The following is a 27,084-nucleotide window of genomic DNA, read 5'->3' as shown; positions in this document are numbered from 1 at the left end:
GGGGTGCCGTGGAGGCCCCCCCAAAGGCTGCGCCTGTCGCTTCTCGGCCGGCCCGGCTTGCCTGCCTTTCCTGCCAGCCTCCGTCCTAGCGCCGGGCCCCGCCGGCTCCTGACCTCCTCCAGCCCAGAATCCCGCCCAGCTTTCCTGCCGCCTCTCCCGGGGTCCGCCGGGCTGCCTGCAGAGCCCCCTCCCGGCCCCAGTTCCCGAGGACGCGCCGGAAGAGCCGTTGGCGCCCGGCCCGGCTCCGTCTTCCCGGCAGGCTGCTCAGCCGCCTCGGCCCCTCCTCGGCCCCTCCCCGGCCCCTCCGCCGAGATGTAGACGGGAGGGAGCGGCCGCAGCCGGACGGTTAGCATGATTTATTGGCGGGGAGCCCCGAGCGCCGGTCAGGAACAGAGAGTCCCCCGGGGCGCCCCGCAGCGCCGCCCTCCCGCTGATGCTCTCCTGCCCGCCCACCCAAGCCCAGGCTCCGGCCTCCGGGAGAGGCGAGCAGGCGCCTCGCGGGCCCCTTCCAGAGCCTCGGCCCGAGCGTGGGAGGGCCGAGGCCGCCTCCGTCTCCAGGACTGAGAAGGCCCCCGGAAGGCGGACTCTGGTGGAGCGCCACGGCCGGAGCCGGGACGGCCGCCCTCCGGGAGGGGCGCCCGGAGCCCTGGAGCCATGCACAGAGGGGCGCGGGACGGGCCGGTCACGGAGAAGCCGAGGAGAGCCGGGCAGGCGGCGTCACTCGCCGACTTTGCACATCTTCCCGTAGCCGCCTCTGCCGGCGTCGTAGTCCTTGCGGTACTCGTCTCGCACCTCGGGGGGGAAAGAAGGGGGAGAGCGGTGGTGAGGGGCCGGCGGGGCCGAGGACGGGCCCATCCCCCGCCGGCCGGTCCCAACCCTGCTGAAGGGGCTGCGGCGGGACCCTGGCGCACGTGCTCGTCTCTGGTGTCTGAAAAGTGGCCCTTTTGTTTGGAGGTCTTCCCCGCCCCCGCCCAGCGCCCCCAAAGGCCTCCTCGAAGACCTCCCGGCGGCCCCCCAGATACCGAAGGAAACTGTATCTCCTGCTTGGTGTTCATTTCAGAAGCCTCCTCTGGCTCAGAATCGCCACAAAGTATCGGCTCCAGGACAGGGAGCGGGCGAGGCCGGGGGTTACGTGCCCTGCCCAGGGCCACCCCGCTGCCCCTCATCCTCTGAAGCCCCGATGGAAGCCGAGGCTGGGGGGTCTCACCTGGCCCCCCGACCTTCCCCGGCCGTACTGCCGGCCCTCCTTGAAGCCGGCGTCCCAGTCCGTGCGGATGATGCGGTCGTCCAGGCGCGTGCCGTTGATGTAGCGCATGGCGTTTTCGGCGTCCGCTCGGCAGTAGTACCTGTGACAAGCGTTAAGGACCGCGAGGCCAGAAAGACACCCGGGAGGTAGGAGGGAAGCCAGGCGGAAGCCAGACGCCCACGGGGCCCCAGGAAGGGCCGGCGGCCAGATCCTCCCCTCTGCTCGCACCAGGCCCCCGCAGAGGCTTCAAGAGGTCCCCACAGATGGCCCCCCAGGGACGAGGAACGTCCAGTATTCTAGAAGGAAGGCGGAACCCCCCAGCCCCAGAGAAAGCCTTCTCTGGGTCAGTCCTGCCCGGGCCTCGAGAACCCACCCCAGCATTCATTGCCGGGCAGGCCTGGGCCGGAATCTTCCTCTGGCAGCCATCCGGTCATGTCCCCCCTCCCTCCCTGCTGCCCATGGGCCGAGCCTGCCTCTCAAGGCCCCTTTCCCCCTTCCCCAGACCCTTCTGGCTCCGAGCCCAGCAGCCCCCGTCTCGCACCACCAGGGTGTCCCGAGGAGAGCCTGAGCCTTGGCCCTGGGTGGCCACGCTCTGGGGCCCCCACACTGGGCTTCCACGAGGGCTGCCCCCATCAGGGCCCTTCCCAAAGGATACTCGACGAAGCAGAAGCCACAGGCCGTCTTCTTCACCTTGTCCAGCCCCATGACGATCTTCTTGATGTCCCCGCTCTTGCCAAAGAGCTCGTAGATCTGCTCCTCGGTGGTGTAGAAGGACAGGTTCCCCACGTACAGGGTGCAGCTCTTCTGCAGCAGCTTCTCCTGGTCCTTCTTGTCACCCTGCGAAGCCACAGAAATGGGGCCCCTCTTCTCCAGCCACAGCCACGGCACCCACAGGAGCCAGTGTCCGAGCTGGGCCCCGGGAGAGCAAAGGAGGCTGCACACAGCCCAGCCCCAGTGCCAGGAGGAAAGAGCTGAGGAAGGCTTCTCACCTAAGAGGGGATTGAAGAGGAGCCTGGAAGGGAGCCAGGAGGAAAAGCGGGATCAGCCAGAGAGAAGGCCCAGAGGCCTGAGATGGAGGTTTGTTCCAGGCTGGGGTCACTAGACTGAAGAGAACAGAAAATGGAAAGGGGAGGAGCTGCATGATCAAGGCCTTGAATGCAAACAGAGCCTTTTGTGTTTGCTCCTGAGGCACTGGGGAGCCACTAGAGCTTGGGGGGAGGGGACCATTTAGGAATCGCTCTGGTGGCTGAATGGAGGATGGACTGGAGGGTTAGAGGTCAGACCCACCCGTAGCTACTGCATCATCATCTAGGACTGAGGTGATGAGGGAATGGGCAAGGGCTCCGAGGAGAAGAGGAGGACCCAAAGCTGTCTCCAATGGATGAGAGGTATTGCAAGGGTGGAATTGGCATGAGATTGTTGCAGAGGTGAAATCAACAGATGTTAGAGCTGAAACTGATTCTGGATGTTGAAGAAGTGAAATCTTGCAGAGGTGGAATTGACAGAAGATGCTATAGAACTGAAATGGACAGGAGGTGCTGCAGGGGTGGAACTGACAAGCCTTGGAAACAGTTTGGATTTGGGAGATGGAAGAGAGTGAGGGTTTGAGCAGAGTTTTGGGCCTGGGGACAGAGAGATCAGTGCTGCCCCTTACAGTTATATGGGAGAAAGGAAGGAAAGGTTTAGGGGGAAAGATCATGAGTTCGATTCTGGACTGTAGGTGTAAACTGGCCACTGGATATCCCCCCGGTGATGTCTGAAAGGCAGCTGGAGGTGTGAGACGAGAGGTTGACCACAAAAACTGGGGCAGGATAGGGAGAATTGAGAATCTTCCCCATAAAGACGGTAATGAAATCTACAGCAGATGATGAGGCCACCGAGAAAAGTAGCAGAGGCAGACCAGAAGAGGGCCCTGAGGGACTCCCAGAATTACATAGCATAATCTGAAGGGACAGAAGGAGAACCAGAAGAGAAAGTGTCCAGGAGGTGGAGAAAGTGGTCGTTCTTTGACCATCTTACCACTAGTTGGAGGCAGTCAGGGCTAAACCCCAAGACCCTCGACTCTTAGCTGACCTCGGAGTCCAATGGCTGGGGGTGGAGGGACCTCCTAACAGCCTTTTTCATCTCTTTAAACACAATGTGGCTCGAGCAAGGGGCCAGCGCCATCTGCCAGCTCCCAACTCCCAGACTTTGCAGAAGCTGTGCCCAACCCCAGGCAAACTCTCCCTCCCCCACATCCCCTAGGAGGAGGACCGAGGCCCTGAACTCCTATCCCTCCTGCGGCCTAGAGATGCTGGTGCCTCAGTTTCCCTTGGCGTTCCGGCCCTCCCCCAGCCTCGGCCTACCCGGAAGTGCTGGTCGCGGTACTGGCCGAGTTGTACATAGGAGTCGCTGTCCAGAGCGCACAGAAGCCCTCCAGACATGGCGGGGGTGGGGGCGCGGGCCTGTGGCTGCCGGGATCTCCGGGAGGTGAGCGGGGGCGGGTCTTCCGGAGACGACCGGGAGCCAATCCAGGGGCGCGCGGCCCCCTACGTCACCTGGGCGCGCCACCTAGCCGGCATCATCACGGCCTGCGCACGCGCACTCACGCTCTAGCTCTCGCGCCGCGGGGCTAGGACCAGGACCATGGTGCTGCGGCGGTTCCTCCTGGCTCTCATCAACTCGCAGCAGCTCGTGGAGCGCCTGGCCGAGTCGAGGCCCATCCGCCGGGCGGCGCAGCTCACGGCTTTTGCCGTGCTGCGGGCACAGCTCGGGATCCGAGACGCGACGCGGGACCTGCGGGGGCCCGTGAGACGCGCCGCGCGCTTCGGGGCCACCTTCTTCCGGGAGCTCCGCCGCGGCCTCCAGGACCGGCCTTCCGGGGGCAAGGACGGCCCAGGCCGGGGACTGGGAGACTGAGGCCTGCGGGAAGGGGCGCCCCCCTCCGGGTTCATCTTCCGCCGAGGAGGGGGTTCTTTGCCCCCTGACTGAGCCAGGAGGGCTTCTCCTTCCCCTCGGGTCTTGCGTCCGGGCTTCTCTGGGACGCCTGTGACCTTCAGCCCCGCCGCCTGGTCTGAAGGGAGGGACTGGGACGGACGCCAGGCTGGCGTCCTCCCCTGTCGCCCTTGAGAAGACTGTTTCTTCAGCTGGACAAAGTGCCCTCGGGGGCCCGAAGACCTGGAGGACCTTCCGGAACGGGAGTCTTTCTGGGAACCTGCAGCCGTGGCGGCGCTCCCCTTGGAACAAGAGCCTCTTTTCTCCGCCTGCCAGCTGGATGGTCCCTAGCGGGCATCGCGGGAGTTCCCCGAGTCTGGCCCCGGGTCCTCGCCCTGCCAACAGGACTTCTGCATTGTGAGCCAATAAAGGAGGCAGCAGAGCTCTCAGTCTTGCGCCCAGGGTTCCTAGCCAGGGGGAGACCCGGGCGAGGCTCTACCTCCTTATCTGTAAGAGCCGGAAGCCGTCCTCGCACCCTGTGCCTGTGCCGGCCAGAGGATCCTTCCGCAGCCGCCCAGCTTCCAATAAAGGAGCCCCTGGGCTCAGGGTGGAGGAACCAGGGGCTGGAAGAAGGAGCTCAGAGCGGCCTGAAAGGCCGCTGAACCTGGCCCTCTCCAGGGCCTTCTGGGAAGGTTGGAGGCGCCCTTGGCTCCCAGGGCGGGGGTAGGGGACTGGCTGGGATCATGCTCTGATTGACCCAAAGCCCTTCCTTGGCCTGCTTTCTCAGCCCAGGCTGCGGGCTGCTGGGAAGCTCTCCTCAGGGCGCTGCTAGAGCATCACATGAACAGCCCCAGAGGCACCCAGGAACCGGCGGATCCCTCCCTCTCCCTTGCCTGGGCTTCCAATGGCTAACCAGGCTGAACCGCCTTTAGCATCCACCTGGTTCTCTGGGGAGGCGGGCCCTGTGTTGGGCAGCAGCCTCCTGCTGCCCTACTATGTGTGGGGGGGGGGGGGTACTAAGGGGCCTGCCGGGAAAAGGCCTGGTAAGACCTCCAGACTCCCAGAGCTCCGAAGCCTCTGTCACGCCTCCTGGCAGCCAACAGACTGATTGTAGAAAGCACAAGTTTGGGCGTCCGTCTAGCTCTGGGCCTCAGTTTCCTCGTCTTTAAAAAAGAAGAAAAGGAGTCTCTCTGAGCACCGCTGGGACGCATCTAGGCCAGATTTGAACCCGGGACCCCCGGGTCTCCGCTTGACTCTCCATCCACTGAGCCACGTGCTTGTCCCCTCTCGTCCGTCCTCGGCAGCTACCCAGACCTCAGGTCGCTCCCGAGTCTTCTGGGGCTTCCCTGGCCTTTAGGGTGGAAAACCCGAGGCCGTTGGCATTGGAAGCGCTTCACAGCCTTGCTACAGGATCTCCCAACGGGCCTTGGAGACGGTCTCCACCGTGCTTTCCCTGTTCTAGCTCGGCCGGACTGGCTGGTGGGCCTCGGCAAGAGCAGGGCCACCTTGTTCCCCCTCCGTGGCATTTCCGGGGCCCGTGCGGGCACCATCTTCTAACGTCTGCTTTGATGTCCACAAGCCCAGGCTGAACCGCTGCCACAACAGCCCTGTGTGCCCTTTGGGCGCTGGCCTCCTGCCCAGCCTCCGCCACCCGGCCTCTCCTCGCCACCACGGTGGGTGTCTGTCCCTCCCCGCAGAGTGGAGGGGGCGGAGGAGAATCCGGACTGTGGCACAAGAAGGGAGCTCGGGATCCCAGGAGGCAGACACGGGAACCGGCAAGCATGGGCAAAGGCTTGGAGGCGGGAGGGTGGCTCAAATGCAGGGTGTTGAGGAAGGGGGATGGGGAAGGCCTTCAAGGCCAAACAGTGGACTTTGCCTTTCACCGTTTGAGCAGGGAACTGGCCGTCCCCACGCATTAGATCCCACACACGGGAAAGTACACGTGTGCACCCGATCCGCCCGTGCACCCATTCTCGGGACGCCTCGGCGTCTGCTTCCCCTGAACCCCCAATAAATGTTAATAGAGTGAATCAATAGCTGTCCAGAACTTGTGGGGCGGCCAATCGGATGACCCTCAGCACAACTCTGGGAGGCGGCTTCTCCCGTCTCCCTTCACAAGCGGGAAGCTCAGGCCCAGCCGGGACCTGAACTCGAGGCTTCCTTGCTGACTCCCAAGCCCAGCGTTCCCTGCACGGCCCCGCTGCCCCCCGCACTGACCCCCCTCCTTGCTGCCGCGCCGGGGGGAGGCCTGCGCCTGCCTGTGGACTCCTCTCGGCTCACCACCAGAGCTAGTGCTGCAGTTTGGGAGGGGAGCAGGGACGCCGCAGGAGGAGTGGCCGGCCACCAGGGCTTCACCTCGGGCGCCGGGAGGCAGCTCTTCCCTCTGCGGCAGTAGGCCTGGGCTGGGACTTTCCCATGATGCTGCTGGAGGCAGGACGGGGGGGGGGGGGCCCAGGAGGAAGCTCGGGCCTCTGACTGAAGTCACAGGCTTCGGGGGGGGGGGGGGGGGGGCAGCGCCTGCCCAACGCGCTGTCCGGCCTGGCTCTGAATGGGGGGGAGGGGGGACTGACTCCTGCCCTCTCCAATGGGATCACCCATCTGGCCACTCCACGCAGCTCAGCTCAGGGGCGATACCGCTGGTCGCCAGCCCACGTGCCTCCACTCTTGGCACGTTGGGGGATTCTGGGCCGCCAGACTAATTCAGGCTCATCGCTGATCTAATGGCCTTGGGTAAGAATGGCATTCTTTAGGCCTCAGTTTCCTCATCTGGAAGATCGACGAGGAAGGGGAACGCTAAGCCCCTTCCAGCTCTGTGCTTTGGATGGTGACGATCTTTGCCTTAGCAAGGCTACCCAAGGGATCTGCTTGAGTCAGAAGTTTGAGAAAGCCTGAAGAAATGTGGGAGAGGTCCCAGGGCAGAGGGTGGGATGGGGGAGATCAGATGGGCGAGAGCAATTGCCTCCTCCCAGCCCACTGGGTCATCTCTAGGTCCTCTCCAGGAAAGAGTGGCCCCAGCTTGGCGGCGGCACCCAAGGGTGCCGTGTTCCTCCCGAGCCAAACACAAGGGCTCATTCACTGCCTGCTGGCTCTGGCCACCTTGACTCGCTGGCTTCAGTGAAAGCTTCCAGCCCAGCCGGGCGGAGCTGAACCTGGGGGTTTTGATCTGGTTTTCCGGCTGCTCGATTGGATTAGAGAGAAATCCCAGAAGACTTCTACGGCCTCAGTGACGCAACTTCATTAGAATCCGGTGCAGTTTAATTCCCTTTAATGAATGCAAACCATGTGCGGGTACATGGAAGGAACGGCCCTCAAAGAGCTTCCAGTCTTACCGAGGGAGTGAGGACGGGGAGGGAAAACGGGTATACTGGGAAGCACCAAACGGGAAGGGGGTGACAATAAGGAGACTTGTGCCAGGAAACAAATCAGGAGGATAATTCAAGGCAGGAGAGAACCCCATTTTTGCCTGGAAGGGGGGGTGGAGCAGAGAAGGCTTAAAAGAAGAGGAGAGCACCAGAGGGGCCCCAGAGAAGAAAGGGTAGGGTCCTGAAAGAAGGAGATGTGGAGGGAGGGAGGGCATGACCACTTGCACATATTCAGAGAGGCAGGAGGTGGCTTGTCAAGACTGGGGGACTAGGCAATGGGAAGAGCATGAAGGAGAGCCAAATGACATCTCCAAAGGTAGGCTGGAGCAGTGAATCCCTGGGAGTCAGTCTCAGGAATTTGCATTTGATCCTAGGGACAATAGGGAGCCATGGGAGTTGTTTGAGCAGAGAAGGGCTATGGTAAGAGCAATTGTGGCATCTTTGTGACAGACTGAACGACCCACCTGTGCTGTGTGACAAGGATTACTCCCACGTGTACATTTCCTATAGCCACAGATATAGGCTGTCACTTGCTACATGTAAAGTGGCCACGATTGGTCTGGCTGGATCTGTGTAGGGTACCATTGCCAGCATCTTAACTCTAGGACTCTTGGGAACAAACGACAAACATTGGTCCTAGATTAACTGAAGGAGGTAAAAGTAGGAGACCCAAAGCTAACATCAATGGTGCCACCTAAATTTGGAGGAAGTGGTGGACCATCAAGAACATGGGATAACTGACCACTTTTGATTTCCTGTAGGGCAGAGTAATATCTGATGGCTCATAGCAGACGGGAGGAATCTGAGCTGAGTGTTGACTCTCAATGTCTGTAAGGAGGAAGTAAAATTTCTTTTCTGGAAAGCTGAGAGGAATTCAGAGGAAAGGGTGGGAGGATAATGAGATTACATGTGGAACAAAACTGGAGGAGAATTCAAGGAAGGAGAGAACACCACTTTTGCCTGGGAGGAAGGGTGGAGCAGGGAACACATAGTGGAAGAGAAGGGCACCAGAGGTGGCCCTAGAGAAGAAAGAGAAGGATCCTGAAGGAGGGAAATGTGTAGATAAGTAGATAGATGGATAGATAGATAGATAGATAGATGGATAGATAGATAATGGATGGATGGATGATAGATAGGCAGGCAGATAAATACAAATTGATAATTTGGCATAAATAGACAGTTTCTGGAAAGTTAAGAGGAGAGTTGACTGCCTCTATCCTCAGGGGCAAGACCAAAAGAGCAGAGACAAAGAAGGTCCTTTCTGGCCCATTAAGGACAGTACATAGAACAGCAGGACCTCCACATGTTCTCACACCAGACAGTTAAACTTATTCAAGCATGCATGCATGACATAAACGGCCATGGATGCCCATGGTCACAAGGGAAGAGTTCTTTCAAACAGATAAGCAGGAAGAACCTGGTCACCCTGCTCAGACTGGCCACCAACTCAGGCCAGCTCATGCACAGACTGCAGCCACGTGGTTTGGAGATGCTTAGGAAATGGAAAGCCCAGCGTGGCCCCTTTGAGGGACATCCTCAAAACAGTTCTGGGGAGGCACAAGCAGTGCCTCCAAAAGCCAGTTTGCAGCAGGGAAATGGAGGAAGACAATTCATTCTTTTCTTCTCTGAGATCATTGCCAACAATAACTTGCTGTATCTTTGGTCTACGAATGAGTTTGGCATTTGAATGGCTCTAATGGCACATCATCAGCCTCTGTGAGTTAGGCAGCCTTTGCAGAGGCATTAGAATATGGACCAGAGAGAGCTGGCCATGGGACTCTTAGAAGGAAGTGGAGCTGAGGCATGGAAAAGCCACTGATCTTAGATAAGAGACCATGGACTTTGAGAGGCCAAACCCAACCCAACCAGGGAACACCAAGGACAGGCCTAGCAAGAACAATGAAGGCATCATCTAAGCAACATTGCACTCACTCTGCAAACAGGACAGGACTTTAGGGATCATTTAGCATGACTCCCCCCTACAACATCACCCACAAGAGGATACTCAGCCTCTGCCTGGTAGGTGACGCCTTTCTCCATACTCTGCTCTGGTTGGGTCTCATGTGGAAGCTATTTGGGGTTCCCTATTTCTCTCAGAAGAAAATTTAAACACCACAGAACATCCCACAGAGGGGGAGGATTCTAGAAGCCATGTTGTATGAGGAGGGTTTGAAGGAACTGGACATAACTGGCCTGAAGAATGGAAGATTGATAGGAGAGATCCATCATTCTTAAAATATTTGGATTCCAAGACATTCCTTTTTTGCACATATAGACAGACGAGCAGATGGGTAGGTAGAGAGATAAAGAAGCAGGAAAACATACATAGACAGATACAGATGAATAGATTGGCATTAGGTAGAGATAGACAGAGAGAGAGAAGAGACAGAGAACAAGCAAGCAGGAAGAGCATTTATTAAACACTTACTGTGTACTAGGCACTACCCTTTAATTAGGGGAAAGGTCTTACTGGCTAATCCACTAAATCCCTTTGAGCACCTGATTTCTCATCTGCAAGGACCAGTTGGACTGAGGACATTCTTTCCTTCTTTCCTTCCTTCCTTCCTTCTTTCTTTCCTTCCTTCCTTCCTTCCTTCCTTCCTTCTTTCTTTCCTTCCTTCCTTCCTCCCTCCCTTCTTTCCTTCCTTCCTTCCTTCTTTCTTTCCTTCCTTCCTTCCTTCCTTCCTTCCTCCCTCCCTTCTTTTCTTCCTTTCTTCCTTCCTTCCTTCCTTCCTTCCTTCCTTCCTTCCTTCTTTCCTTCCTTCTTTCCTTCCTTCCTTCCTTCCTTCTTTCCTTCCTTCCTTCCTTCTTTCCTTCCTTCCTTCCTTTCTTCCTTCCTTCCTTCTTTCTTTCCTTCCTTCCTTCTTTCTTTCCTTCCTTCCTTCCTTCCTTCCTTCCTTCCTCCCTCCCTTCTTTTCTTCCTTTCTTCCTTCCTTCCTTCCTTCCTTCCTTCCTTCCTTCCTTCCTTCCTTCCTTCTTTCCTTCCTTCTTTCCTTCCTTCCTTCCTTCCTTCTTTCTTTCCTTCCTTCCTTCCTTCTTTCTTTCCTTCCTTCCTTCCTCCCTCCCTTCTTTCCTTCCTTCCTTCCTTCCTTCCTTCCTCCCTCCCTTCTTTTCTTCCTTTCTTCCTTCCTTCCTTCCTTCCTTCCTTCCTTCCTTCCTTCCTTCCTTCCTTCCTTCCTTCCTTCCTTCCTTCTTTCCTTCCTTCCTTCCTTTCCTTCCTTCCTTCCTTCCTTCCTTCCTTCCTTCCTTCCTTCCTTCCTTCCTCCCTCCCTTCTTTTCTTCCTTTCTTCCTTCCTTCCTTCCTTCCTTCCTTCCTTCCTTCCTTCCTTCTTTCCTTCCTTCCTCCCTCCCTTCTTTTCTTCCTTTCTTCCACCCTTCTCCTCTCCCAAGCAGAGATTCTGTTAGGATGAAAATCTACCTTCTTGAAATTTGCCTTCTTCTGTCATTGTTCTTCCTGCTGGCCCTCCCCTTCCCAAATGGAGAAAGCCCTTCACATATACCCAGAAGGTGATCATGTCCTCTTAGTCAGTCTCCCCCCTATACTCTACCTCCCCCCAAGACCTTTGTTCAGACTCAATATTCTAAGTTTCTTCAATTCATCTTCCAAGTTCCTTCACCATCTCTTTAGGCAAGCTTCGGGTTGTCTTTATCTCTGGACATGTGATGCCCAGAATGGAACACCATACTGACAGCATTTAGGAGTGCAGCCAGTAGCCAGGGGTCAGAGTTTGGCCAACAAAGAGTTGTCTTTGGCTTGGGTTCTAGAGAGTTGTGACCTATGACTGGGATGGAAACACGCTTTGGTGCCAAGTCGATCTGCCTGGGGGTCCTGCTGGGGACACCGCAGAGGGAGCAGGGACTGAACAAGTCTTACTAGACAAAGGAGCTTCCAGGGTCACCAAGATGAGAAGAGGGCTTCACCCTCTTCTCCAAAGGTCATTGCTCCCTCCGTTCTCCCACTTCAAGGATGTAGAGCTCAAGAGAGTTCCTCCAGTCACTGCCCAGCAGGTCAGAGAGCACAGGCGGGTCCTCCAGAGTCAGGTGGGGAAACACCCGGGTCTCATTCCTCAGGTGGAAGGGACAGGTGGCCACGGCTTCCCTGACTGTCCCAGGGGTCACCACAAAGATTCGGCAGAGCCGATCTCCCCCAGCAATGTTGCAGATTGACTGGCTGGTGAGCTGGTCAAGGGTCTGGCAAAGGGCCCCACTGTCTGCCCCTCCGAGGTCAATGACCTCCACGGGGGGCTCCTGCCCTCGCAGATAGAGGAGGTAACGGGGTGGCATGTAGGTGTGAGTGAAGAGGAGGGTGAAGTGGGAGAGCTGGCCTTTGGGAGCTGCAGAGTGAATACTGTGCTCCAAATGGGATAGGCAAGGAACTAGGCCACCCTGGTGAAGGCAGCCAAAGAACAAGGCCCCAAGAACGTTGAAGACAGTGACTGCTGGGGCTCTCCACCAGGCAGCCCCACGGCCCTTCTGACTGCTGAATAGAGTCAAGGGCCCCAGGAGGGGGACCAAGAACCGGGGCTCTTGGTGGCTGAAGAGGGAGAGCAGGGCCAGGGGGACAAAGTAGAAGAGGAGGAGGACGTTCTGCCTGTTCAGGATGGTCCAGGCATGGGCCCAAGGAGTCTGACGCTGAGCCAAGAGGCTGAAGCTTTCCTTCAGGGCTCTCCATGCAGCCATCACTGCCTCGAGGTGCAGAATCCCAAAGAGCAGGACGCCATTGACGGCCAGGTGAGTGAGGCGGAGGTGGGTGCCATGTTGGGCCAGGTTCTGGGGGTCCAGGTTATAGCTGAGGAAGTGGGCGGGAGTCAGGACAAGGTGGGGGCCCAGCCCTAGCCGGGAGCAGTAGTACCACGTATCTACAGCCACAAACATGGTGGCCACCAGCATGGCCCCGGGGAGCAGCTCCAGCATGCTCTGGACCAGGGGCTTCATACTAAGAGCCAGCACTGTGGTGCAGCCATTGGACCAGAAGAGCAGGGGCAGAAGGGCAAAGCCCAAGAACGTGGGCCTGTTGAAGAACCCTGCAGCCACCAAGGCACCCAGGAGCCAGCTGTGCCTCCCACCCCTGGGACTCGGTTTCCCATCGGCCCCGTCACTACCCAGGCCCGGGGAGACCAGCACCAGCAGCCACATGAACAGCAGGCCCTCCATGGCGTTGGCCAAGGTCCTCGTGTAGAAGACCAGGGTGACGTAGGAGCCGGCCAGCAGGACCAAGGCGTGCCAAGGGTCGGCCCCCCAGAGCGGCGCCGCCCGGTACACGGCCCAGTCCAGAGCAAAGGAGAGGGCTGTGAAGACCAGGCGGGGGCCGACCAGCAGGGTGTAGCTGCTGACTGAGCCTGGCCAGAGGTCCAGCTGGTCCAGCAGCTCCAGCAGCCAGAACACGGAGCCGCTGGTCAGCAGAGGGAACACGACCGTCCGGCAGGGTGAGCTGGGGAGGAATTCCCAGGGACGATAGACCTCGAGGCCCAGGACGTCTTCTGGCAAAGGAAAGAGAGGCCAAGTGAGCCCGGAGGGAGCATCAGGAGGCCCCGGGGCGACCCGCCTCTGCAGGATGACGCCCAGCTCTCTACAGGGAGGAGACCCGAGGGGGACGCAGCCCGTCCCAAGCCCCCTCCCCGAGGCCCCTCTTCCTCTCTGCTCCTGGACCTTTGGGGGGTCTCCTCCCCAGCCCAGGGGGGCCTGCCTGTAGCCCCCAGCTGCCTGCTCACGGGGGACCAAAGCCTTGTTCCCCTTGGGCCCACAGACCAGGGCCCCGACCCGCCATCATCACGGGGTCCTCCAGGGGAGGACGGCGGCCTCCACCGCTGAGCTGCCGTGAAAGGGTCAGCAGCCTGGGCAGGAGGGGCCGAACCCCACAAAGCATTCTTGGGGTGTTTCCTGAACACCCGATTCAGGGCCAACACAAAGGACGACGGACGCCGACTCCAGGCTGTGGAGTCCAGAAAGACGGAGGCCGCAGCACCGACTTCACCGACCGTGTTCAAGTGAAGGCCCAAACCATGGAGGAGGCTTCCTGCCCCCCCAGTTCTAACCTGGCCGGGTCCCAGGACTGGGGGGGCGCCGGGCCCCCTGGCTGCCCCCCCCCTCCCCCATGCAGGCTCTGAGGGAGGTTTGGGAGCCTGAGATGAAGGCAGGACCCCAAGCGGCTCTCTGGCGCCGCCCTTGGGGCTGGCCAGGAAAGGGGCCGCGTGGGGAGGGCCAGCCCCGCTCTAGACTCCCCCCAGCCTCCACAGGCCGGGGTTCGGCAGCCCCTCCATGCTCCTGGCCTGTGGGGGCTTGAAGTGTTTTAGAAGAAGCCAGAGAAAAGCCGTGGGCCAGCCGCCAGCCCAAAGGACTCTACCTGCCATGACCTCGGGCGACTGGAAGAATTCATCGGGATGCAGGTAGCCCGTCTGCGGGAGGAGACACCAGGCGATGCGCAGGAAGCCCAGGCTTCCCCAAAGCACCCGGGAGGCCCACATGGCCGGCCCCTCGGGAGCAGGAAGAACCAGCAGAGCCGGAACCTCTTCCTGGCCTAGAGAATCTGAAATGAGGAAGAAGAGGAATCCCATCTGTATTCATGACATTAGAAGGGAGTGGATAAGGGGGCTGCTGGGCGGCTCCAGGGACTGAGAGGGGAGGTCCTGGGTTCAAATTTAGCCTGGTGACTTTGGGTAAGTCACAGCCCACATTGGCCAGCCCTGACAACTCTTCTGCCTTGGAACCATACACAGGACTGATTTGAAGAAAGAAGGTGAAGCTGTTTTGTTGTTTTGTTTTGAATGACTGGATGAAGGTAAACTCAGGTCTGTGGTCCCCTAGCCCTGCCGTCCCTTGTCCCTCAGGCTCTGCCCCCACCGGGTGTCATGGGGGAGAAGGCTCCCCTGGCTGCAGGAGGGCCAGCCAGGCTTTCCTGGGCCCCTTTCAGGGCTGTTCCTTGGGCTCTCTCCACTGAGACTGCCTCATGGCAGAGACTCTCCCTCTGGGACCCTCAGATTGTACCCACTCGCGCCATGGGCCTGACTCTCCTCTTCAAGGCCCTCACAGCTGCCCCCCAAGAGGAGGAAAGGGAGAGGGTGCCCCCCCAATTATGGAAACGGCATTTTCCACATTATCTCCCTTGGGAGGTCAGTGCTTCCAGGATCCCAATTTCCTACATGAGGAAATTGGGGCTGAATTTGAACTCTGATCCACCTGACTCCAGTTCCCAACACTATCCACTGCCCCACCCCTTATCTATAACAAAGGCTTTTGATTGCCTGTGGGAATTAAGGATGAAAAGGAATAACTTAGGCACAGCGCATAGAGGGGCAAGCCTGGAGTTGGGAGGACCTGAGGTCAAATCTGGCCTCAGACACTTGCTAACTCTGTGATCCTGGGCAAGTCACTTCACCCCATTTGCCTAGCTCTTTCCCCTCTGTCTTAGAGCTGTTCCTAGGACAGGAAGTAAGGGCTAAAAAAAAAAAGAAGGAAAGACCCAGGTGCACACACCCTGGCTTTAAACAGGTAGCTGTGGTGGGTATGACTAAAATGGCTCCCCCACAAAGGAAGAGATCTTTGTCACCACTTCCTAATCAACTAAAGCTGGAGTTATTGCTAAGGACCTGTAAGAGATGAATGGATGGATGGATGGATGGATGGATGGATGGATGGATGGATGGATGGACGGATGGATGGATGGATGGACGGATGGATGGATGGATGGGCGGATGGATGGATGGATGGATGGATGGATGGATGGATGGATGGGCAGATGGATGGATAGATGGGAGGATGGATGGATAGATGGGCAGATGGATGGATGGATGGATGGATGGATGGATGGATGGATAGATGGATAGATGGGCAGATGGATGACAGAAGCATTTAGAAAGCACCAACTATGTGCTAGGGATGCAAAGAGAAAAGTCAGACAGTTCAGTTTTCTAAGATGAGCATCCAAGGGAGGCGGAGTCAAGATGGCAGTGAAAGTTCAGACCTCTGAAAATCCTTCCTCACCAATTAACAACCAAATGCTCCCAGGGGACTGAAAACCAAATCTATCAACAGGATAGAGTCAAGGAACCCTCCTGCTGGACTCAACTTAACAGGGACAACCCCCAAAAGCTAGAATTCAAGAACACTCGGGCTTAAGAGGAAGGAAGAAGGAAGGTCCCAGGACCCCTCCCCCACCTTACAGAACTGAGCCTCCAGCAGTGGCTGGAATCTCTTGGCGAGCAAGGGCACTAGTCTGGAGGGAGTACCTTGTGGGCAAAGCTGTTCCAGGCTCAGGGCTTTGAACACAGGTGGTGGGGAAGCAGTTGGAGAAGAAGCTCAGAGCAGGCAGCCTAGTCGCGGCTGAGACACTCCATTTTGGCCTCAGAGCACATCCTGCTCTGCATGATCAACTCCCCTGGGCTTAATCTTGTCAATCTTTAAAGGGCAGGGAAGCTCAAGTTCCAATGCCCCTCCCCCACAGACTGCTCTGAGAGCTTTGCTGACTAAACTCCAAGGGTAAAAGGCTGAGAGAAAAGCCCAAACCCACAGATCCAGCACATAATGAGAGGAGCAAGACTATAGGCAACCCCAGGGGGGGAAGAAGGGGCAAATATGAGCAAACAACAGAAAAAGAAAAAAAAAATACAATCAACAGCTTCTATCCAGGCAATGAACAAAGAGCAAATGAAACAGAGGAGGATCAAGGAACACCAAGAAAAAACACAGAAATTCCACGAATTGGACACAGGCTTTGGAGGAAGAACTCAAAATACAATTCAAAACACAATTAAGAGAGGCTGAAGACAACTGGCAAAAGAACTTAAAAAGCAAGATAAGTCATCTGGAAATAGAGGCACTTGAACTAAAACGGGAAAATAGTGTCTTGAACACCAAAATTAACCAGCTTAAAAATGAGACAAAGGAGATGAAAGATGAGGCAAAGAAAATGAAAGATGACCTCCAAAGAAAATCAGACCAGAAGGAGAAAGATGATCAAAAAGTCAGGGATGAAATTCAGTCTTTAAAAACTAGAATACAACAATTAGAACCAAGCGACTTCACAAGACAGCATATAAAACAAAATAAAAAGAATTTTAAAATTTGAGGAAAATATGAAACACCTCATGCATAAAATGGAAGATCCAGAAAACAGGTCCAGGAGAGACAACTTAAGAATAATTGGTCTACCGGAAGACCATGACAAAAGAAAAAGCCTGGACATCATCCTACAGGAAATTATCCAAGAAAACTTCCCCAACATTCTAGAACAAGAAGGAAAAGTGGAGATTGAAAGAATCCACAGATCACCTCCTGTACTAAGATGAGCATCCAAGTGAGTGACCTCTCTATTACAAATAGACATCTATCAGCAGAAGATAAATTCTATAGGAAAAATTCTCAAGGGAAAGACAGTACAAGAGGGCTGAGAACTTCTTGAGAATTTTAGAGATAAAAGCCAATTGCAATGCCAGTGAAAATGAAGAAGCTATTGACCCACTGATAGGAGGATGCACAGGGAATATGGACCAAGTTGGATTTATTTTTTAAGCCATGGATAGTGAAATGGTTTTTATCAGTGGAAACAACACCAAAGAAGAAGCCTGAGCACCCACCGGGGTGTTGTCCTGAGGGCTATCTGCACTTTCCATCTGATGAACACATGAAACCTCCCCCTCATCAGCTGTCTCCTCCTCTATTAGAATGTGGGATCCTGGTGGAAACTCAGCCAAGTGCTTTGTTCAGAGCAAATGCTGAATCATGATTTTTCATCCATCCATTCATCCATCTTTCCAAGCATTCATTCATCTTTCCCTCCATTCAAAAGGAAGCCAAGACAGGTGAATATAAAAAATGGGTATGGTAAGAACAGTGTCTAGAATTCAAGGTACATACAGGAGCCAGTCGTGATGGGCAGAGGATGAGTCCCTCTTGCCAAGGAGGTGGGAGCTACAACTACAGAATGTGGCATAAACTCTCCCCTGGGGATGCCATCTTCTTGGCTTTTCCTGTTATTTGAGAGGATTTTATGGTGAGAAATAGAAGTGCCAAGAAACAAAACACAACAGGAAACTGGATTAATGTTTTCCCTTAAAAGGTTCAGGATCATTGACTACATTTGGAGCAAGCAGAGGTTGGAAGCAGCCATGAAAGGCAGTGGAAGGACTTGAGGATGGGATGGAGGACCATCTGAGGAGGCTGGTCTGGGGAGGCTTGGCTGGGCCAGTCATCATACGGGATGGCCAGTTTTCTCAACCCAAGAGAATGACTGCATTGTAGCAAGGCCAGATGAAAGCAGACTGATCTCCCTTCTTCCCAAGGACCCTTTGGCCATCCCTCCATCTTGAAGGGACACCCAAGGGGAAAGATGGAGAGGGCCGCGGACAGGAGTGTGCCCACACCTCCATCCCTACTTACCCAACTCCTTGGGAGTCTGGGAAAGGTCATTTCATTTCTCTGGGCTCAATTTCTCTCCTGCAAAAAAGAGGAGTTGGGTTAGACTCTGGGATCCCTTTCTGCTCAGGAATTCCTGCAGGTAGGTCTCAGCCTCTGTTCAGATCTATGAATAGACAGACCCACACAGAATGTCTGCAGGAGAGGCCTCTGCTGAGATTTTAACCTTGTACTCTCTTGTCTGGGACCAATATTTCTGGTTCTGCATCATCACCGAGACCTCCCCTGTATCCTACCCCTCCTCTCCCAGAGAGTCATCCCTTCAAATAAAGAATATTTATGAAAACCATTTTTATTTTGTCAAAGCAAAGACGAATTCTTCTCATCTCTAAAACTGTAATGTAGTCTCCCTTCTTAAAAGCAGATACAAAGTACTTCTAATGCTCAAGAAAGGCTTCACAATGGTCTAGATTCGAAGTTTGGAGAGGGCCAGGCTCATGTTCTCCTCTGGCCCCTACTCCACATAAGACTCTGGATTCCTCTGAACCTCAGTTTCTCATCTATAAAATGGATCGATTTGTTTAAACCTGAAGGCTCTGAGTGATTCAATGTGTCCCATGTATGACAGCAATCTAGATACAGTCCAACTGAATTCAATTCCACCAACAATGATCAGGAAGAGGCCTGTGAGACCCAGAACTGGGTGATGGGGCTCCAGAGGATCTTAGGGAAGGAGGGAAGGAGACCAGATGGGAAAGAGAGGCCAGACCAAAGGAGAGCATTCCTAAAAAGGGGAAGGAGGGTTTTTATGAAGAAGGTGGTGATCGAGCTGAACCTTGAAGGAAAACAAAGCTTCTATGGTAAGGAGGGGAGGAGGAGATGCCATGTCAGTTATGGGGGATGATATGGTGGAGAGAGGTGAAACGCTGCCAAAATTATGAGAGGAAGCTGGAGCTGGTTCTAGAGGTCCTTAAATGCTAGTAAGAAGTCCCTTTGGGGGATGGGATGATTAGATCCTGTGGGTTCTTAGGGTTCCAAGAAGGCCCTGCTCTAAGGACTGGCAACATGGAGGCTCTGAAAAGCAGTCTAGGATGTGGGATTTAGGAACAGGGACTTAGGGCTAGAAGAGCCTGTCACTTACTTTGGAGCTGAGGAAGCTGAGGCCCAGAGGAAGGAAGTAACTGGCCAAGGTCACCAGAACCAGGACTTGAACCGTCTCACCACCAAAACCGCCACTGGGGCTTAAAATCTATCTATTGCTGAAGTGCCTAATACTCAGAGAGGTTAAGAGACTTATCTAAAGTTACACAGCATCAAGGCCCTTCACTGCTCTCTGCCCTATGCTAGGCTCCCCATTTCCCTTGACAAGATGAGCCTGGTTTGTTTCTGAGCCGAGTTCTAGTGCTTCCTGGTCCTAGTTGCTTCCTGTTCCTCTCTCCTAGGATTGGGAAATCATCTGCTTCTCCCCAGTTAATCCTGCTTGTCTGGAAGGGGGAGGGGAGGGAGGAAGGACAGTGGAAAGGGTGGAGACATCATTCCAAGGGTGCTTGTTAGAAAAAAATGACATCATTGTGGGTTGGGCTGGAAATATCCAATCTGTAAGAAAAGTCACCGAGACAAAACTCTGAGCACAATCAGTCAGTTTATTAGGGATCCCGGTGGTCCCTAGTCATCTGGCTCCAAGACTTTCCTCAGGGCCAAGGACTCCTCAGGGTCCCAGATGTTACCGAAAATAGAACAGGCTGCGTCAGTTCTAGGATGAGTCATCTCCAGAAGTGGGGAAGACCCGATGATCGGCTGAGGGGCGCGCACATCCATCCTGACCATTCTGTCAGTAGGCTGTTTGCCCGCAGATGACCGCAGTAGGGTCATTCCACCGGCCACCTCAGCAGAGCCGCGACGCTGTTGGCAAGGTCTTGGGCCTTCTGCCAGGTCTTCATCCCTCTCTGCCTTAGCTTGCTCCATAACATTCTGGGATTCAAGAGAACCGTGATGGGACCCTTTGGAAGTGGGGCTTGGAAGGGCCAAAAGTCCTTCAAAATGGCGAGGATTCCCAGCGTGAAGGCACTGGTGTGCCGCCGAGGCTCTCGGATTCTCCATGACAGACCCAACCCACACAACGGTGTGATTCTCTCTCGTGACCAGCCGCCGGCGCCGTACCTACCCATACACAAATATTGGCGCTGATTCACAGGAGGCGAATCCACGCCAGCATTTTGGCCAAGAAAACCCTGAAGAGTCAGCCGTGACTGAGCCACAGCAACACTCTTTGTGTTTCTCAGTCCTAACGCCATGCAACTGGCACGGATCCCCGTGAAACCCTCGCCACGCACCGCGTGGCCAGCCCGGGGAGGCCTCCGGCGCCTTCCACACGTCCCCAGTGAGCCCGACGGGCTCATCACGCCAGGACGAGCGCCCAAGGCTCCATCTTGGGCTGGGCACCGACAAGGAGCCCAAATGGACCTTTGGGTCGGAGGGGCCCCGACACAAGGGCGTCTCACCAGGGGCGCTAAGAGACGGCTGCCCTTTGACCCAGCCGGGTTCGTCCCCCAAAGAGATCATAAGGAAAAGTGTTTGTGCGGCAGGGTGGCAGGCGGCGCTCCAGCACCGCTAAGAGAACTGATCCACGGCGCACAGAAGTCCTCCATTTGCCTTACTGGGAGCTGAACGGATGAATGGTACGGTGCTGCCTGGCGGAGAGTCTCGGTTTTCTCGGGGTGCTGCCTGGCGGAGTCTCGGCTTTCTCGGGGTGCTGCCTGGCGGAGTCTCGGCTTTCTCGGGGTGCTGCCTGGCGGAGTCTCGGTTTTCTCGGGGTGCTGCCTGGCGGAGTCTCGGTTTTCTCGGGGTGCTGCCTGGAGGAGTCTCGGTTTTCTCGGGGTGCTGCCTGGCGGAGAGTCTCGGTTTTCTCGGGGTGCTGCCTGGCGGAGAGTCTCGGTTTTCTCGGGGTGCTGCCTGGCGGAGTCTTGGTTTTCTCGGGGTGCTGCCTGGCGGAGTCTCGGTTTTCTCAGGGTGCTGCCTGGCGGAGTCTCGGTTTTCTCGGGGTGCTGCCTGGTGGACTCTCGGTTTTCTCGGGGTTTCTTGTCAGGCTTGGCTTGAACAGCCCAGGAGGCAGAGACTCCAGCCCTGCTCTGAGGCTGCACAGAGCGCCCAGCCGCGTAGCCATCTCCAGTGAGATCATTTCCCATGGCGGTGGTAGCTGGCCTTGCTGTGGTTTTCATCCTCGCGGAAAGCATCCGCACACATCACGCTCAGCAGCCTGGGAGCAAGCGCTGCAGACTCCTTCTTGACCGCTCCTCGGGCCCTTCGGACGCCGGCCCGGAGAGCCATCAGCAGCGCCGGCGAGCCAAGCCCGGCTCCCAGGACGGCCCGGTCCCCTCCTCCCAGAGGCAGGCCTGGCCTCCTCCTTAACCTCCCGAGGATCAGCCTCGCCAGGCCCCAGGGGTTCAGTGCGGACGAGCCCCGGCCCTGGCAGTCTCTGAGGAATGGAAGGAGCCGAATGGCACTGGAAACGCCCTCGGGGGGAGTCCTTGCTCCACAGTGTGGCTCCCCTGGGGGTGGCCCGTGATCGGGGCTGGCACTTTCCAGACCCCAGAACACGTGTTCGAATTTCACGCAAGTTATCCAGGGTGATGGTTTAAACGCTTCCTTGTAAAAGTCACTTTTCTTCCTTTTCACCTTCACTCTGGCCAGGGCAGAAAAGCCTCCGGCCGGCTCTTACTCCCTCTTTTTGTCCATTAGAAAAGTTTGGTCTCTTCATGGAGGTGGATTTGGCTTCAAAGGTTAGGACTTGGGGGCAGCGAGGTGCCTCGGTGGACTGAGAGCCAGGCCTAGGGAAGTCCTGGATTTAAAGCTGGCCACGAGACCCTGGCCAAGTCACTTGACCCCCTTGCCTAGCCCTTACCACGCTCCTTCTCTGGCACCAATCCACAGTGTGGATTCTAAGATGGAAGGACTTTTTAAAAACAAATAAGTAAATAGAATAGAATAGAATAAAAGGCTGAGATCCTGCACGGACAACCTCCAACAGAAATCCTCATTAGATGCAGCCATAGCAAAGGAAAGTGTCCATGAAGGACCCTGGAGCCCAGGTAAGAAACCCTGCCTTAAAGAAGGGGTGCCTCTGAGAGCTCCATTCCCGGGTAGGGGATGCCCAAGGGAGAACAAGGCCTGAGCTCATAATCCCCACCAGTCGGGCCCTAGGACAGACCCCAGTTAAAACAAGAATGAATGAGAAACCCTCCTCAAGAGGAGAGAGACTTAGGGACGGCTGGAGAGCCAAGCCTTGGAACAGGAGGTTCTGGGTTCAAATCTGGCCTCACATATTTCCTATCTGTGTGACCTTGGGCAACTCACTTAACCCCAATTGCCTAGCCCTTACTGCTCTTCTGCCTTGGAACTGATACTTAGTATTGACACTAAGATGGAAGATAAGGGTGTTTTTGAAATAGAGATAGAAGAAGATAGGTAGATAGATAGATGATGGATGGAAGGATAGTAAGATGGTAAATGGATGGATATAAGGAAAGATAGAGAGAGATAGTGGATGGATGGAAGGATAGATAGAGAAGAAAGAAAGAAAGAAAGGAAAGAAAGGAAAGAAAGAAAGAAAGAAAGAAAGAAAGAAAGAAAGAAAGAAAGAAAGAAAGAAAGAAAGAAAGAAAGAAAGAAAGAAAGAAAGAAAGAAAGAAAGAAAGAAAGAAAGAAAGAAAGAAAGAAAGAAAGAAAGGAAGGAAGGAAGGAAGGAAGGAAGGAAGGAAGGAAGAAAGAAAGAAAGAAAGAAAGAAAGAAAGAAAGAAAGAAAGAAAGAAAGAAAGAAAGAAAGAAAGATGGGTGGATAGATAGGAGAGAGGGGGAGAGAGACAGAGACAGAGACAGAGAGAGAGACAGAGGGAGGGGGGAGAGACAGAGAGAGAGAGGTGGGGGGAGCATAGACCTTATTTGGGTAACTGGGGAATTTCTTTTTTGACCGGCTCTTCTACTTGACTTCTTACTGTTTGCTGAGCTTGTTCTATAGCGTTGTAAGACGGTCCTCTGTTCGCAGGTTGTTGCCATGTAGTTCTAGCACTGGCTTGAGCAGAGCTTGGGATAAGGGAAACTCCCCCTAGAGCCGGGAGTGACAAATGGAATTTTGAGGCGACGTGGTAGGTGGTCATTTACTCTGGCCTTTCCTTAGGGTTCTGGACTAGGGACTCCGGCCCGCTAATGAGATCAGGAGCCAAAGGAGACGCTGGGATGGCCCAGCACAGCGACCCGATGGGCCGGCGGCCACGCCGGGAGGTCAGCCGTCCTTCCTCTTCTCGGGCCTGCTCGTGGCTGGACGGTTCTCTCAGCACCTCCTTCCTCCACCCAAAGTCCAGAACAGACGCATCTGGCGTCATGTTTCCTCTTGGAGGGCAGCAGGAAGCAGAAGGAGGAGGTGCACGTTACGGGGGAGCCCGATTGCCGAGAGCAAACAGACAGAGTGGGTCCTTCACAGCCTTGGAAGGAGGAGGGAGGCGGGTCCTCAGACCAGGAAGGCCTGTGATGCTATTACGGAAGGAGGCTGGCTGGCTCCTTATTGGCTCAGAGCTCCGTCCAGGATCCCGTTCTTAGCACTGACCAGAGCCTTCAGGGCCTCCTAGAAGCTCCTGGGCTTGGTGCTCGGCATGAAACGGAATCTCATCGGCCTCCGCGCTGAGCCAAGGCACCTCCATCTCTCTACGCGTCTCGTGTACTTCACTTTTACCCCTTCCACCTCGGAATCAGTACTGTGTTGGTGCCAAGGCAGAAGAGCGGTCAGGGCTAGGCCATGGGGGAGACGTGACTTGCCCAGGGTCCCCCGGCTGGGACGTGTCTGAGGCCAGATTGGAACCCAGAACTTCCCTCCCAGCTCTAGGCCCGGCTCTCCATCCCCTGAGCTTCCCAGCTGCCTCTTGTCCTTTACTTCTGATGGATGGTTCGCACAGGATGACTTCCTGCTGGCCAACTGGGCAGCGTTCTCGTTGTTCATTTAGTAGCGTCTGAATTCCTCCATCATTTCATGCCAACAGTTGAGGCGTGTCTGGGAGGAGATGGTCCTCTGGTCCATCCGGTCCAGATGCGTCCATGGTGACGGGCCGCCAGCCTCCGGAAGCCGTCCTCTCCCTGTGTGCCCCATCGATGGGTTTGAAGAGGGTGCCTGGAGTGTGGTGCTGTGTGTGCTCCAGCTTCCTGGAGCCACAGGTCAGAGCGTGGTGGCTGCCGAACATCAGCCCTGAAAAGAGCTCAGCAGCCCCCCCTCATCCTGCACCCCGCCTGGAGCATTCCAGAAAAAAATAAAAGGATAGTAACTGTTCAGAACTGAGGCAAAGCGGGAGCCAAAGTGGGGCATGGGGGAGGGTAGTGGGTAGAGCTTGGTTCAAATCCTGCCCCAGCTAATGATTTACAGTGGGTGACCTTAAAGCATTCAGCAGGTTAAACCTAATTCTGAGATTTCGAAGCAAAGGCACTGGATTAAAATCCTACTCCTGTTACTAATTGGCTCTGGGAATCTGGGCAAATCACTTCCCCCTCTGGACCTCAGTTTCCTCCTCTGTGAAATGGGGGAGTTGGTCTCTGAGGTCCTTTCCAGTTCAAAATCTAGAGCCAGCTGGATGAACCCCCCAATGAGAATCATGTTGGTATGGATTAAGGAGTCTTGATAACCAAGGATGGTACTTGACCTCTCTCTGTATTACTCAGCCTTGCCATTTCCACTGTATTAATTAAACAGCAAAAGCTTATTCAGGGTCAGGTCAGGCACCCCCACCCCTACCCCGTCCTGGGGATCTGCCCCTGCCTCCTGGAGCCTCCAGTTCTAGAGGGGATGTCCCCCAACAGCAGGTTGGGGCTGAGTGGAGAAGCTTTGAAATGCCCAACAAAGGAGTCTGTGTTCAGTCCCAGATGTCGCGGGGGCAGGGAGCCTACCCAGGAAAAGGAGCATAGGACTTGAGGCACTTACTGATAGCTTGCCCCCTCTCTGGGACTCAGTTTCCCCGTTTGCAAAAGGAAGGGAGAGTGGATGGACAAGAAGGTCCTTGCTTGGTGTCCCTCCCACCAAGCTCATTCTCCAATCAGCTCTCTTCTGTGGTGATGCCCCGCCCCTCTCTTGCAAATGAGCATCTGAAGCTGAGCGCCCAAGGCCCAGCCTCCTCCTCCCCGGGAGAGACTCGGAAGAAAATGTGTCAGTTCTCCTGGACCGCCCAAGATGGAGCGTGGAGCATGGAAGAGAGAAGGCAAGTAACCATAGAAACCGAGGGGAGTACGCATGCGTGAGGGTGGGCTGGGGAGCCAAAGGGAGAGTCTGGAATCCGCAGTAAGTTCCCAAACATTCTCCCAGCGGTGGAGCTCGAGCATCCGGGGCTCATTTTTCCCAGAGCTTTGTAACGGCAGAACCCCGACACCCCCTCCCCTACTGAGGAGTATCTGCTTAGAGCTGAAATGGGCTTTAGGGGTCCGCTGGGCCAGACCCTCTCGTTTTACAGGTGGAAACACTTGGGCAGGCATCGTGGTCCACTAGAAAGCTTAAGGACTTCGGAGTCCAGGGATCCAGGCTCTGCCTTCCACTCAGTGCCTCTAAGCCTCAGTTTCCTGCTCTGTAACCTGGGGGTGTCTTCCTCAGTGGGGGGCTTTGGGTGCCAAATGCTGGGTCCCAGCGTGGGTCGATGTCACCGAACTAGTTTCCCTGGTGATGCTCAGGCTGCAGCGGGCTGGGGGGGGGGGCTATCCAGAAAGGACTGACGAAGCCCCCCTTCAAGCTTTCCTCATAAAATGGGGAGCTAGATGATCCCCACCCCCCATTTTCTGGCTGAAATCTGGGACACTAATAGATGCTCAGGAGAGGGGAGCCCCGCTTTGCTGCCCCAAGTTCTGGGTCCTTGGACACATTTGGAGGCAGCAGGAGGCAGGGCTATGGGTGGACTTGGGGTCACCAGCAAAGCTTGGACACGACACCATCGGGGCACCCTGAGTGCTGCAATGCATTTTGGAGTCAGGCAGCCCCCGCGGCAGGCCCGCTGGACGTGATGGTGGACAAATCGTGCAGGATCCTCCTCTGTAAAATGAACCTGGAGGCTAGAAGCTCCCCGAGGACGTGGCCTCTACTTAGAAAAGGGAGGCCAGCCCATGGGATCCCCCCTTCTTGTCACCCCCCATCTCCTACTCCTTCCTCCTTCCCCCTCCCGTCTGGCAGAGGCAGCCCCGTCCGTGTGTCTCCCAGACAGACCCGAATGAGGCTGCGCCTTCCAGGGCCCCCGGCAGACTAGCCTGGCTCCAGGCCCCACTTCCTCAGCCTTCACCCAGCCTATTGGTCCCCTCCTGCCTGCACGGCTACATCTCTGGCCTTAGAAAACGGCCACTAGACCTGGTGTCTCCCCCACTGACCGCCCCACCAGGAGGGCCGAGCCGGACCCCACTGACCGCCCCACCGGGAGGGCCGAGCCGGACCCCACTGACCGCCCCACCGGGAGGGCCGAGCCGGACCCCACTGACCGCCCCACCGGGAGGGCCGAGCCGGACCCCACTGACCGCCCCACCGGGAGGGCCGAGACGGACCCCACTGACCGCCCCACCGGGAGGGCCGAGCCGGACCCCACTGACCGCCCCACCAGGAGGGCCGAGCCGGGCCCCACTGACCGCCCCACCAGGAGGGCCGAGCCGGACCCCACTGACCGCCCCACCGGGAGGGCCGAGCCGGACCCCACTGACCGCCCCACCAGGAGTTTCTCTTCTCGCTGGCTTTGCACGGCCCTCTGGTCCCTCCTGCCCTGTCTGACCGTTTCTTCCCACTCTCCTTTGCTGGTTTATCAGCCTCATCACAGCTCCTAATTGGGCTTCCCCCAAAGGTCCTCTCCCAGACCCTCTTCTCTCCTGCACACTTTGCTGACCTCATCGGCTTGCAGGGGTTTCGGGACGTCTCTGTGCACATCCAAAGCCCCCGCCTCGGCTCTCCCCCGAACCCCAGCAGCCTGCTGGACATCTAAAGTCACTTCTTAAACCAAACTCGGCTTCCCTCTTCCAAAGGTCCGTCTGCACCCGGCAGCACTGTGAGGCCCGTAAGCTGGGCAGCGTTCCAGATTCCTGCTCCGTCCTCACCCCACCAAATCCTATTATTCCTGTCTTTACTGCAGACACCACCAGCCTTTTCTCCACTCACCCAACTAACGCCTTCCTTCGGGCCGTCCTCACCTCTTGCTCCCATCACTGCAACAACCTTCT

General features: G+C 56.1%; 3 protein-coding genes and 1 long non-coding RNA gene across 7 annotated transcripts in view; 2 read left to right on the top strand and 2 right to left on the bottom strand.

Annotated features, from left to right (window-relative positions):
* Positions 1–341: 341 nt before the first annotated feature.
* On the bottom strand, positions 342–3,819 carry NCBP2 (nuclear cap binding protein subunit 2). Its single transcript, XM_001373408.4, has 4 exons — positions 3,592–3,819; positions 1,902–2,083; positions 1,208–1,346; positions 342–792 (listed from the first exon to the last, which is right to left on the bottom strand). The coding sequence occupies exons 1-4, from the start codon at positions 3,667–3,669 to the stop codon at positions 718–720; spliced, it is 474 nt and encodes a 157-aa protein (XP_001373445.1). The 5' UTR covers positions 3,670–3,819; the 3' UTR covers positions 342–717.
* Positions 3,820–3,871: 52 nt separating this feature from the next.
* NCBP2AS2 (NCBP2 antisense 2 (head to head)) lies at positions 3,872–6,189 on the top strand. The gene has a single exon (XM_056808143.1). The coding sequence runs from the start codon at positions 3,872–3,874 to the stop codon at positions 4,142–4,144; it is 273 nt and encodes a 90-aa protein (XP_056664121.1). The 3' UTR covers positions 4,145–6,189.
* A 4,571-nt stretch (positions 6,190–10,760) lies between these two features.
* Positions 10,761–27,084, bottom strand: part of PIGZ (phosphatidylinositol glycan anchor biosynthesis class Z) — a 21,658-nt gene continuing 5,334 nt past the window's right edge. Inside the window, exons 1-4 of one of the 4 annotated variants that reach the window (XM_056808260.1) lie at positions 24,830–25,447; positions 17,896–17,952; positions 13,865–14,047; positions 10,761–13,001 (exon numbers count right to left, since the gene is read on the bottom strand). In XM_056808260.1, the coding sequence (XP_056664238.1) occupies positions 11,458–13,001; positions 13,865–13,985 (1,665 nt within the window). In that variant the 5' untranslated portion in view covers positions 13,986–14,047; positions 17,896–17,952; positions 24,830–25,447 and the 3' untranslated portion in view covers positions 10,761–11,457. Of the gene's footprint in view, positions 13,002–13,864; positions 14,048–17,895; positions 17,953–19,012; positions 19,354–24,829; positions 25,448–27,084 lie in introns of those variants that run through there. The other 3 variants (XM_016424695.2, XM_056808259.1, XM_056808261.1) reach the window with 3 other exon arrangements.
* The window catches only part of LOC130455923 (uncharacterized), a 15,607-nt gene continuing 13,667 nt past the window's right edge, over positions 25,145–27,084 (top strand). Inside the window, exon 1 of the long non-coding RNA XR_008914198.1 lies at positions 25,145–25,183. This is a non-coding gene — a long non-coding RNA (uncharacterized LOC130455923). The remainder of the gene's footprint in view (positions 25,184–27,084) is intronic.

Source organism: Monodelphis domestica, chromosome 8 (genome assembly GCF_027887165.1).
Source record: "Monodelphis domestica isolate mMonDom1 chromosome 8, mMonDom1.pri, whole genome shotgun sequence".
Classification (NCBI taxonomy): Eukaryota; Metazoa; Chordata; class Mammalia; order Didelphimorphia; family Didelphidae; genus Monodelphis; species Monodelphis domestica.
Note: the sequence above shows the minus strand (reverse complement) of the source record. Positions and strands in the feature narration are given on the sequence as shown.